Raw genomic sequence first — 13,628 nt, 5'->3', positions numbered from 1 at the left:
ATTGTGAACTAGAGGTCATTGGTAACCTTAGAAAATTTTCAGTCACAGTGAGATCAAAAAACAGTTTGTAGGGGGTTAAAAAATGAATGGCAGGCAGGAAAATGGAGGTGATGAGCATAAAATGTACACTTTCAACAAGTTGATAAAAAGACATTAGATGGGGAAGTGGGACTGAAGATTTTTTTTAATTAGGAGGAACATGAAACCCAGTCATGTGCTGAAGGAAGAGAAAATGAATAATTCAACAATCTATAATACTTTTATTGAAGTGTGCTATATTTCTAATGAGGTAATTATGTTTATGATAAACTATGTTAAAAAATGAATCAGTTTGTGATTGGCTGTGATTCTTTGTAGTATAGTAATAGGACATGCCCAAGTGCAAAAAGTTTAAGCTCAAATAGTTTGTATTGTGTTTGTGTATTTAGTATGTAAACAAACATGTAGAAATGATTGGCCCTTTGTAGAGGAAATTTTTGATTTGGGGCTTAGCTAACCTCCAAAACAGTTTTGGAAACCTGCTTACTTATATGGCTAATAAAAACATAGCCGGTCTCTATTTCAAATAATTATCTATGGGGTTTAATTGCTTCCTTCTGTTGTCACTGAATATGTTGGTTAAACTGATATAGGAAAACGCCAGGGTTTGTTTTCAGTTTATCAGCTAGAAATAAATAATTAGTATTAGCCAAAAGAAATAAAGTGGCACCTGGATATTCCTAGGTAAGATGCTGATGTAGCCTTAGTCATTCTTTAAACTTAGTACATTAAATGATGAACAGGGAATCCTGCAAAACCTGGCAGCTATGTATGGAGGCAGGTCCAGCTCTTCAAGAGGAGGGAAGCCAAGAAACAAAGAGGAAGAGGTATGCTTCCCGCATGTTCGCTTCCTCCGTCACATAGCCATTTTTGAGTTTATTGCCTTCCTTTCCTGCATGGTTTAAATGCTTACCAATTATTTGAGGATTTTGTAGGTCTATAGGGACCTGTTAATATTTTTTTGACTGACATACTGTGTCATAATTTTGCCCCATAACTGTTATTTGGTATCCTGAGTTCAATTTCTTTTCTTTTGATAAAATTAAAAATTTGTAATTGCAATGTATTTCTTTTCAGAAATAAGTTGATCTAAATTAAAAAATTGAAAGCTAAGGTTTTGAAATTTTTATTTGTGGTATTCAGATTAACCCTTTTCTTTAATTTAACAATGATTTAGCATTAAAAAAAATGTTGGTAATTTTTCTTTTAAATTAAAATGTGGTGTTTTTTTTTCTCCTCATAGGTTTATCTTGCGAGGCTGAGACAAATAAGATTGCAGAATTTCAATGAGCGCCAACAGATTAGAGCCAGACTCCGTGGTGAAAAGGCAGGTTGACATTAAATTTTAGAAAACATAATTGAATGACATTATAATAGGTTAAGATTTAAAATGCAACACAAAATCTGATCAAGACAGTGAAAGTCAAAGACCAGAAAACTCTAAAAGGGGGTAAAGTAAATCTTACTTAAAATTGATAATACCATTTATTTGTTCCAGAGGAATTCTAAGAGGAAAATATAAATCATACCCATGGACCTATTAAATGCTACATTTTCTATCATTCTCTTTTTATCTTTTTCCTTGTTGTACCTGAGTTAATTGTGAGAACAAATTAGTAACATTGAACAATTTACCATTTTACGTAGTTAGATATTAGTTTATTCATATTCTCTACACCAAATTTGAAGTTCTATCCTAAGTGGTTTGCTTCTCTACTTATTTTACAGAAAGCAGCTGATAATTCTGAAGGACAAGGAAGTGAGGAGGCTGACATGAGACGTAAAAGAGTTGAAGCTCTTAAGGTATAGACTGGAAATCGTTTTCTTAGAGAAAATTGAAGCCTTAGATAGAGAATTGTGTTAAGCCTTTTGCAGTTCCGTCATCGTATTCTCTTGCCTTAATTTTACGTTCCCCTTTATCCCTCAATTTTTGGTTTCTAAAAAATAGCACTTTTTCACTCTTTATATCATATTTATGGAGAGAAATTTAATGAAACCATGGCATAAATACATTAAACCATCACACAGGTAACCTTAAAAAGGAAAAATAGTAACCTTATAAATGAAAAATGTAATTGTTCACTTCTGTGAAAAAAATAAAGTTTATGTATAATAATTATTTAAAATGTTCACAGTTGTATTTCCATTAGAGTGCCTGCATTTATTTTCACTCAGCAAACACGTATCTAACAGCTGCTGTTTGTTGAGCCCTGGTTTAGGTGCTGGAAATACAGAGCGAGCTTACATTTTTATTCTGGGACACCAAACACGTGTGTGCACACACACTTCTTTTTTGTCTAAAAAGTAAATATTTGTATAGACCTGAAAAACACACACTCTTATGCCCTTCTTTCTGGTAACTAATTTTGTTGTTTTTATTTTCAGGCCCAAGCAAATGCACGTGCTGCTGTACTAAAAGAACAATTGGAACGAAAGAGAAAGGAAGCATATGAGAGAGAAAAGAGAGCGTGGGAAGATAATGTAAGATTTAGCTCATTCTTAATCCTGGTCATGTTAATGCCCTTGTATCTCTTGCTGGGTAGTATGTCAGAATTATAATTTTGTAACTCTATTTTTAGAAATTCTCATTAGTTCTCCCTCTCCCTCTCCTCCCTGCTCTTCTCCTCTCTCTCTCTCTCTCTCTCTCTCTCTCTCTCTCTCTCTCTCTGCTATTTAAGGATTATCTGTTATTTGGGGGCTTGATTTGAGGTGAGAACCTAATTTATTTATTTATTTTGTTATTGCTAATCAAAGTCCCAGCATCATCTATTGGCTACACCTTCCTTCTAATTTCCACTGTTTATAGTGCTACCTTTAAGATACGTTAATTCTATTATACTAGAGAAAGACTCTATAGCAAATATGTGTCATGATTTCTTCTGCTCCATTCTTTTTATCTATTTTACCAATACCACATTGTATTAGTAATTATGGATTTAGAATATATTTTAATTTCTAATAGAGTTTGTCCCTTATTTCTTTTTAACATATGTTATGCTTAATTATTTGCTCTGTCTTTATCAGATATATTTTAGGATACTTTTTTGATCCTGTTGGAATTTTGATCAGTATTACCTTAAACCTACAATTAGCTTAAGAAGAACTGATATGTTTATAATAGTTTTTAATCAGGAGTATGTTAAATATCTACATTACTCATTGTTTCTTTTTGATCTCTTGCACAATTTTGATCATTTTTAACTCATACTTGTTATATTTCTTGTAAAGGTTATTTATTGGTAGTTTAAAATTCCATTTCTGTATTTATAGGTTTCTTTTTCTGATAGAATATTGCTGATATTTGGAGAAATTGTTGTTTTTGTTTTGCTTATTTCTTGTGCAATGAGTTTACCTATTTTATCACTTTTCAGTTAATTTTATGGGCTTGTAGCATAAGACTATGTCATCGGCAAGTAGTTATGATATACATCATAAAAGTAATCTTTAAAGTTTATTTACTATTTATTTTATGCCAGGCACATTATAACCACGGCGCATGTATTGCTTTGTTTAATCTTTACAAAGCAGATATTGAAAGGGTAAAACAATTAGATGAGGTCACATTTCCAGTAAGCGCATAATAGGGATTTGAAACTGGGTTTACCTAGTGTTGAAGTCTTTATTCTTACGCTCTACACATTGATTTCTTCTGCTTTTTGAAAATTGTGCCTTTTGTTACCATTTTATTCTTAACTGCATTGGCCAGTACTTCCAAGATAATGTTAACTAAGAATAGGGATACTATTTTGTTTCTGTCTTTAATGGATGTACTTCATTTATTTCTCTGTTGTGTATGGTAAAATAGTAAGGAATAGCGTCTTATCTTTAGATTTTACAATTTTATCAGGAACGTGATTTGGAGTTTTAGCAAATGCCTTTTGTGCATCTGTTAATGTGATTTTTGAAAATCCACTCATTGATGTAATATAGAAGTAGATTCTCGTTTTACCGGATTCCTAATGAGAAAGAAACATTTAGCTATACAAGAATGAGTGAAAGAGAGCTCCAGAATTCAGACACCATATCTGTGGAAATCTGTTCTGTGGTTAAGTCAGAGTCTATATCTTGAACATGATGAGTTCCTACTTTATTGCATTTTACTCTTTGTTGTATATTTTATTTCTATCTTTGTCCCATTCTTTTGACCTGCCATATAGGCCTCTAAGGCTTCTGGTGGACAGACTCCCCATCTTTTGCTCCCTTAGAATGTTCTTATCCTTAGTCTTGCCATCAGTCTTATCCATTTAAATAGACACATTATGAGCTCAATTTAGAATCTTCCTCCTTGTTCCAAGTATCACTGGACACGAACAGTTTCAGAAATCTCTGCCAGATACCTTTATTTGACATCAACAGACTTAAGAACATCAAAGAGAATTAGGATACTACTTATACTGAGGTCCCTATTTCAAAGCTGCTCCTCTGATGGTCTTCATAGTATGACCTTAACTTTCCCTAAGCCTCTGGAGCAAAAAAAGTTTCACAGGTGATGGAGGAGGTGGAAGAAGAGGAGGAGGGGAGCATTCTGGAAGCACTTTTAGGTTTTTATAGTTTAACAAGTACATCTTACAAATTATGTTCAACAGTGATTCAGCTCTGGATGCTTTACACCCTATATAATAAAACCCTAATATGCAAATTGACCAAATGGCAGAACGACTGGTTGCTATGACATGCACTGACCACCAGGGGCAGATGCTCAACATAGGAGCTTCCCCCTGGTGGTCAGTGCACTCCCACAGGGGGAGTGCTGCTCAGCCAGAAGTGGGCTCATGGCTGGCAAGCGCAGCGGCGGTGGCAGAAGCCTCTCCCACCTCCGCTGCAGGCGGGCAGTAAGGAGCGAGGAATCCCGGACTGCAAGAGGGCACAGGCCAGGCTGAGAGGCCCTCCCTCCTCCCAGTGCATGAAATTTTGTGCACCGGGCCTCTGGTTCTTATTATATAAGGCCTAAGCCGGCGGTTGGACATCCCTCTTGCAGTCCGGGATCCCTCGCTCCTTACTGCCCTCTTGCTTGCTCCTTACTGCTAAGTTCATTGCTCCCTAGCAGCAGGCTCTTTACTGCTTGGCTTGCTGCTCCTTAGCACTCCCATGAAGGTGGGAGAGGCTCCCACCACTGCCACTGCACTTGCCAGCCATGAGCCCGGCTTCTGGCTGAGCAGCGCTCCCCCTGTGGGAGCACACTGACCACCAGGGAGCAGCTTCTACATTGAGTGTCAGCCCCCTGGTGGTCAGTGTGCATCACAGCGACCAGTCATTCTGGTCATTCTGCGTAACAGTCGCTTAGGCTTTTATTATATAGAGATAATATTATTATTACTGGACAGTTGTAAACCTGCAATAGTAGTAGCATAGTTCTATTTTCTCAGATGACCAATTGGAGCCAATGCTTTTCTCTTATCAGAAGGCTGCATTAGACCTCATTATACCCATCCAAGGTACTTTAAGAGTATTCATATACTTACAATGCAGCCTAAGAAAAACTCCCCTTAAAGTCTTTGCTTTCCAAGCTACATAAAACCAGTGTAAAACTTTTTTCTCTGTATATATCTTCTTTTTAATGGCAGATATGCCTTAGATAGTTGTAAAGTACACAAATGACAGGTATATGATTATATTATTGATAGGTAATACTACTTGCTAGTATGGTACAACTTTGTATTTCCTCACGTTCCTTCAGAAGTGTTTTTATGGTGGCAGCATTAAACTGTGGTAGTGAGCCTGGCTTTTGAGATCCAACAGGCAAGAGACCCATTTTCACTTGGGGGAATTATTTTATTGTGTGTGCTTATGGTAAAACTGTCCAACAAGGTTTCCTGGCTTCTACTAGCTGAGGGCTAGGCAGGTCATCTAAAGTAGACCAATTGAATTCTCTCCCAGGGTTTGAGGCTTGAGCAGAATATCACAAGATTTCAAGTTGGAGTTTGTTTAATGCTGTAAGAGAACCTCAAGAAAATCACAAATTAGTTTCTGCACCTAGATTCATAAAGCTACCCGGGTTTTTGGCAGAGATTCCTTTTGCTTTTGTGATCCTACTTACTGCTCTTTCCCCTCTCCATTACCCTCCTCCCTTCCTTCAGAATTAGTTTCTATTGCTTTTAACCAAAGAAGCTTAACTGATTCACCATGTCAAATGTCAGTAGGGTACCTGGTGAATAGTAACACAAAATAAATTCAGTGGGAATTCTGTGGCTCATGATATTTCATTTATGCATAGAGAATTGTTCAGTAAACATTTGTTTACTAACAAAAGGAGGCTAGAAACTCATAAAAAAAGAGATCAGATTTTTGGTTACTAGAGGTAGTGATTGGGGAAGAAGAAATTGGTGGTCAAAAGATACAGACTCCCAGTTATAAGATTAATAAGTATTAGGGATGTAATGTACAACCTGCTGACTACAGCTAACACTGGTGTATGATATATAAGGAAGTTAAGAGAGTAAACCCTAAGATTTCTTATTACAAGGAGAGATATTTTTTTCTTTTTATTTCTTTTTATTGTATCTATATGAGATGATGGATGTTAACGAAACTTATTGTGGTAATCATTTGACAATATATGTAAGCCAAGCCTTTATGCTGTATACCTGGAACTCATACAGTGATGTATGTCTATATCTCAATAGACTGGGAGGAAAATGAGGCTGAGAATCTAGACACCTGAATTTCAGTCTCAGCTCTGCCAGTTAACCTGTTTGGGAAACTGGCTTAATGTTTCTAGGCCTTTATTTCCTCATCTCCTAAATGAAGGGCTTGATCTCTAATGTTGTTTAGTCTAAATTACCTAGAAAAATAGTCTTCATAATGTAAGTACTTAACTCCAGATTAATCTATATAAAATGGATTAAAGTTATTTTACTGAGTAATTATGTCAATAGAAAGTCTAATTTAGCATAATCTAGATATAGTGTAAGGGGCTTTACTATGTATTTATGTATTGCCCATTACTCTAATTTAGGAGTGATTATCATAGTATTCAGAGTTGGAGTTAGCATTATTAAATTTTCTGAAATGTTAGTTAAAAGTTTCACTGTATGTATGTTGTTGCATTTTCCTTTAGTAAGACCACATATCTTTTTTTTTTTTAATATATTTTATTGATTTTTTTACAGAGAGGAAGGGAGAGGGACAGAGAGTTAGAAACATTGATGAGAGAGAAACATCGATCAGCTGCCTCCTGCACACTCCCCACCGGAGATGTGCCCGCAACCAAGGCACATGCCCTTGACTGGAATCGAACCTGGGACCTTTCAGTCCACAGGCTGACGCTCTCTCCACTGAGCCAAACCGGTTAGGGCAAGACCACATATCTTTCATTGAATTCTCAAAGGTCTTTGATCTAACAGATGGTAAAAATGGCTGCCTTACTTATTAAATCTTTGGCATGTATACCCAATTTTATAAATTTTTCTCTTTGACGTAATTAATGGTAAAACATGGTGGTACTAAATAGGACTTCACTATGGAAATTAATTTTCATGTATGATGATAGGATTCCCCTCTTCCCCCACCCCCAAATTGTAAGATTTGTGCTTACTAGAGGTAGTGATTTGGCAGAGATTCCTTGTCCTGTTATTTTATACTTATGTCTTCTATGAAACTTTGTTTTGTTTTCTTAGTTTAATAAATTTCACTTTTATGTTGTTTGTCCCATTGGACCGACTTTCTGAGTTAAGAACTGAGTCTAATGTTTCCTCGTATGACAATTTAAAAATATGTTATTATCTTCTATCTCAGGATCTGTTAACATTGAAGAATAGCTAGCCTTTCTCAACTAGCATATCTATATATATAAAAGCCTAAGTGACAGGACGACTGAACAGGCAGTGTGGGACAACCAGGGGTCGGCAGGGGGGTTAGTGAGGGCCAACCAAATGACCGAACAGCAGGCTGCATGGGGCAACCAGGCCAGCAGGGGTCAGTTGGGGGTAACCAGGCTGGCAGGGGGGGGGGGGGGGCAGTGAGGGGCAACTAGGCTGGCGGGGGGTTCAGTTGGAGGTGATCAGGCCGGCGGGGGGGGGGGGGGGGGGGGGGGACGGCAGTTGGGGATGACCAGGCCAGTGGGGGAAGCAGTTAGGGGCGATCAGGCAGGCAGACAGACTTTCTGAATTAAGGACTCTGTCTAATGTTTTCTCTTATTACAATAACAAATATGTTATTATCTTCTATCTCAAGATCTGGTTAACATTGAAGAATAGCCTTAAGCTGAATTCAGGTTATAAATCATATGTTGATGATGTTTACACAGAAGGCCAAAGTTCTACTGTACTAATAAGTTAATGATATGTGTTAACTTGGCTTATAATGAATGATGTTGCCATGTCTCAATAGATACCCCAAATTACTGTTAAATTTTCCAAAAGCTGACTTAGTTTTATTGTTAGTTTTGTAATTGTTAGAGTTAGCAGGATGTTCTGTTGGTCTTAGTTCTTTGCTTTAAATTTCAAATGTCTGAGTTTCTTTGCTCATTGTTTTTGCTTCTTCTGATTTGTTTAGCTTAGTTGACCCCGGGAGAAACTAGTATATGTTTGAATATAGGACATAAGCATTTACTAAAGGTTGCTGACAGTGATTATTACAAAGGTACCAATAATGTTGTCTTATACATTGGCTCAAATATATCTTAGATCATGGATTATATACTAGTCATTAGCCATATACAAATATGTCAGCCAGGCAGATTTTAATAATATAAAGTAAATTTTAATAGTAATGTGTGAAACATTTTCTTCATTAGAGTATCTTCTGTTGGTTAAAAAAAAAAAAAGATTTGCTTCTATGGGCACAAAGATGAATAGTATGAAGAGAATTTAGTAGAGATTGTCCATCTTTTAGCATAGTTTTAGCACTGTCCTAAATGTGATTATCTTTAGTCTCATACTCTAAGTCAGGGGTCCTCAAACTACCGCCCGCGGGCCACATGCAAATACAAATATTGTATTTGTTCCCGTTTTGTTTTTTTACTTCAAAATAAGATATGTGCAGTGTGCATAGGAATTTGTTCATAGTTTTTTTTTAAACTATAGTCTGGCCCTCCAACGGTCTGAGGGACAGTGAACGGCTGGCCCCCTGTTTAAAAAGTTTGAGGACCCCTGCTCTAAGTCATACACTTTACCAATAAATATATTTTTGTCTCTGTTACTTTTGGTTTTTCTTAAGATTGATATTAATATAGAAATATCTCTTCAATATAATTTACATCTTAATAATATAAAGTCAAGATAAAGGATTTTCAGTCTCTTTATGTGACTTTTGCCTTTCTTTACTATCTGCTAAGTATTGCCATAAGCCTTAGGCCATAAGTCTACAATTTCCAAGAGTTGTGCCTGTGCCTGTTTAAGTCGTATAAAAATTATGTGTGCATATGAATAAACATTTAAAAAGTATAGATGAAAGAAGTTATGATTAGTTGGAGCAGTAGGTATATGGGTGACTTTTTTTCTTTTATTAGTTTTTTTAATCTTCCTATCATAGGCATTTGCCCAATAATTTTTGGAAATGACTTTTGAGATATTCTTTATAAGCATAAATGCAAATTGTATCATAGGTTGAGAAGAGAAATTGGTGCTCTTCTTTAGTAAAATTGTTTAAATTCATACTATCTTTCCTGTTTAATTATTCATACAATTAAATTACTCTTGATCATTTTTTAAAATCTTAGTTTTTAAATTTTTATAATGTAAAGTATTTTCTTTCAGGTTTCTGCTGCTTATTGACCTTTGTGTCATAAACCTTCTTTTGTAGTGCAAAATCTTTAAATTCTGATTGTACATAGTTGGGAGGTCTTGTTTTTATTTTGCTTTGTGCAAGTGTCTTCATTTCGTCAGGTTTTAAAACCAGACTTTTAGTGTTTAAGCCACATGACTTTATTTAATAAAATCTAAATAAATGTTTCCTGAACTATAATAATTGCTACCATTTATTGCACACAGAGCTGTACACCTTTCGTAAATTATCACATTTAATCCATATACCAAAGAGACAATGAGTACAGCATTCCCATTTTAGAGAGAAGAATTTTGAAGTGTAGAGAGGATAAGAAACATGAAAACAATCACAGGGTTAGTGAGGGGGAGTTTTGGACTTTGAGCGTAGACCTTTCCCATTCAGTTGTATTTCATGACTTCCTTAAACAATGAATGGCCATTCAAACTGGCTACCCTTGAAGGCCACTCAAACTATCTCCCATCCTGGCTTTTTACACAGTTCTTTCTGTGGTTTCTATTTTGTTTGTTTTTCCCCAGACCATTTAACACACATCTCTCTACTTTTATTTCTCTGTTACATACTGATTGATTTATGTGTTCCCCTTTCTCTTCTAGTTTATACTTCTTTGAGAGAAAGCATTGTGTCATTCATTTTATTTTATTTTCTTTGGTTTGAAATTATTTACTGCCATTAGTTCTGGTCTACAATATATTGAGTTCCCCTCTGCCCCCAGGTTTACTGAGATATGTGTAGATATTGTGAAATGTTTTCCACAATAATGTTACTTAATACATCTATCACCTCACATAGTTCCCATGTATCATTCATTTTCAATACTCATTATCTAGCATTGTGCTTCACACTTAATACATCTTTGAATGTGTTGATTAATTAATTTTAATCAGATATTGTATATTTGTTTTCTCTCAAAATCACATCAAACTTATTTATTGAAATAGCAGAAATAATTTTTAAGTGAATTGGCATAATACAATTAATAAATATGATATGTAGTAGAGAAATTATTACTGATTCACAAAATAACAACAGAATTTGTACATTTAAATTAATTTGTTTCCTTCAAAATAATCATCCAGGGAAATAACATTATTCTAAAAATGTGGCTATTTGTTCAGATCTAATTGGAGCTTGTTTTTATTTCCTCAAAATTTATGGAACCTTTTTTGAGTATACTCTATGATAAGATAATCATAAAGTTTCAAAATATTTCTATATAATCTTTCAAGGAGATTATAGTCATTTGTAAGAACTCTAATTTTTAAAAAGTTATATATAATACTAGGCGCCCAGTGCACGAATTCGTGCACTGGTGGAGGTCCCTTGGCCTGGCCGGCAATCAAGGCCTATGGGGGGCCAGCCAGGAGAAGGGACTCCAGGAGGTTGGTCAGCTGGTCGAGGGGCTGGCCAGCTTGCGGGAGGTACCATGGGACATTGGCCGGCTGGCCCTCTGATCAGGGCCATCGTGGTGGGGAGGGCGGCTGGCTCTGGGGGAGGGGCTGTGGGAGTGCACTGACCACCAGGGGGCAGCTCCTGCATTGAGCACCTGCCCCCTGGTGGTTAGCGCGCATCATAGCAACTGGTCGACCGATTGTTCGGTCGTAACGGTCACTTAGGCTTTTATATATATACTAGAGGCCTGGTGCATGCAGTTCGTGCACTTGGGGTGGGGGTGGGGTCCCTCAGCCAGGCCTGTACCCTCTTGCAGTCCGGGAGCTCTTGGGGGATGTCTGACTGCCTTCAGTTGGACATCCTTAGCGCTGTCATAGAGGCAGGAGAGGCTCCTGCCACTGCCGCTGCACTTACTTCTGGCTGAGCAGTGTTCCTCCTGTGGGAGCACACTGACCACCAGGGGGCAGCTCCTGCATTGAGTGTCTTCCCCCTGGTGGTCAGTGCGCATCATAGCGACAGGTTGTTTCACCGTTCGGTTGATTTGCATATTAGCCTTTTATTATATAGGTTAGATGTTTTAAACATCAGCATACTTTCTCCACAATACTGAAATACTGAACTATGGAGTTAAGACTATTTTCTTCTCTTTTTTTTAAATTAAAGACTAATTTTTAGAGCAGTTTTAGGTTCACAGCAAAATTAAAAGGAATGTACAAAGGTTTCCCATATAACTCTTGCCTCACACATGTATAACTTGCCCTATTATAACCACCCTCTACCAGGTACATTTGTTATAATTGATGAACCTACACAGACACATCACCATCCAAAGTCCATAGTTTACATTAGGTTTCACTCTTGGTGTTCTATACTCTGTGGGTTTGAGCAAATGTATAATGACATGTATTTGTCATTATAATATCATACAGAGTATTTTCTCTAGCCTAAAAGTCTCTGTACTCTGTATATTTATCCCTCCCACCACCTTTACTCCCCTTCCAACCCCTAGATCTTTTTCTTTTAAAAAAAATGTGTATTTTTTTTATTGATTTCAGAGAGGAAGGGAGAGGGAGAAAGAGAAAGAAACATCAATGATGAGAGAGAATCATTGATCGACTGCCTCCTGCATGCCCCCTACTGGGGATGAGCCCGCAACCCGGGCAAGTGCCCTGGACTGAAATCGAACCTGGGACCCTTCAGTCCACAAGCTGATGCTCTATCCACTGAGCCAAACAAGCTAGGGCTCCACGGATCTTTTTATTGTCTCCATAGTTTTGCCTTTTACAGAATGTCATACGGTTAAAATCATACAGTATGTAGCCTTTTCAGGTTAACTTCTTTCACTGAGTTAATATGCATTTAAGTTTCTTCCATAAATTTGCATGGCTTATTAGCTCATTTCTTTTTAGCACTGAATAATACCCCATATAGATGTATATATACACACCAGTTTGTTTGTTTTTATCCATTTACCTGCTGAAGGTCATCTTGGTTGCTTCCAAGTATTACCAATTATAAATAAATCTGCTGTAACCATCTGTGTGCAGGTTTTTATGTGGACATAAGTTTTCAACTCCTTTGGGTAAATATCAAGGAATATGGTTGCTGGATCACATGGTAAGACTGCTTGGTTTTGTAAGAAACTAACAAAACATCTTCCAGAGTGAATGTACCATTTTGCATTCCCATGAGAAATGAATGAGAGTTCCTGTTGCTTCACATCCTCAGAAGCATTTGGCACTGTCAGTGCTTTGGATTTTAGCACTCATGATAAAGTTCAGTGGTATCACATTTGTTTTAATTTGCAATTTCCTAATGGCATATGGCAAGGAGCACCTTTTCATATGCTCATTTGCCATTTGTACACTTCTTTGGTGAGGTGTCTATTAAGTTTTGTCCATTTTTTAAACTAGGCTATTTGTTTTCTTATTGTTGAATTTTAAGACTTCTTTATATATTTTGGTTAACAGTTCTTTGCGTGTTTATATCTTGCAAATAACTTTTCCCAGTCTGTGGCTTGTGTTCTCATTCTCTCCATTGTGTCTTTCACAGACTAAAAGTTTTTAACTTTAATGAAGTACTGTTTTTCAATTCTCTTTTTCATGGATTGTGCCTTCGGCGTTCTATCTAAAAAAGTCCTTGCCAAACCCTAGTTCATCTGGATTTTCTCCTATGTTATCTAGGAGTTTTATAGTTTTGTGTTTAACTTTTAGGTCTGTGATAGATTTTGAGTTAATTTTTGTGAAGAGTGTACGGTTTGTGTCTATACATTTTGTTTGTTTGTTTGTTTGTGGATATCTAGTTTCAGCACCATTTATTGTAAAGACTATCTTTTCTCCATTGAGTTGCCTTTGCTCCATTGGTAAAGATCAGTTGACTGTATTTGTGTGCTCTATTTCTGATTTCTGTTCTGTTCCATTTATCTACCTCTTTATTCTTACACCAATACTATAATGTCTTGATTCCTGTAGCTT

The 13,628-nt window shown here is 36.5% G+C and overlaps 1 protein-coding gene across 4 annotated transcripts in view; it reads left to right on the top strand.

Annotated features, from left to right (window-relative positions):
* Positions 1-13,628, top strand: part of NEK1 (NIMA related kinase 1) — a 142,983-nt gene that overhangs the window by 84,560 nt on the left and 44,795 nt on the right. For 3 of the 4 annotated variants that reach the window (XM_070415457.1, XM_070415455.1, XM_070415456.1), the window contains 4 exons: positions 783-866; positions 1,283-1,366; positions 1,768-1,842; positions 2,425-2,520. In XM_070415457.1, the coding sequence (XP_070271558.1) occupies positions 783-866; positions 1,283-1,366; positions 1,768-1,842; positions 2,425-2,520 (339 nt within the window). The remainder of the gene's footprint in view (positions 1-782; positions 867-1,282; positions 1,367-1,767; positions 1,843-2,424; positions 2,521-13,628) is intronic. The other variant, XM_070415458.1, reaches the window with a different exon arrangement.

This window comes from Myotis yumanensis, unplaced genomic scaffold (assembly GCF_028538775.1).
Source record: "Myotis yumanensis isolate MYYU_CA2020_CCGP unplaced genomic scaffold, mMyoYum1.0.hap1 SCAF_5, whole genome shotgun sequence".
NCBI lineage: Eukaryota > Metazoa > Chordata > Mammalia > Chiroptera > Vespertilionidae > Myotis > Myotis yumanensis.
The sequence above is the reverse complement of the archived record's forward strand: the minus strand, read 5'-3'. Positions and strand labels throughout refer to the sequence as shown.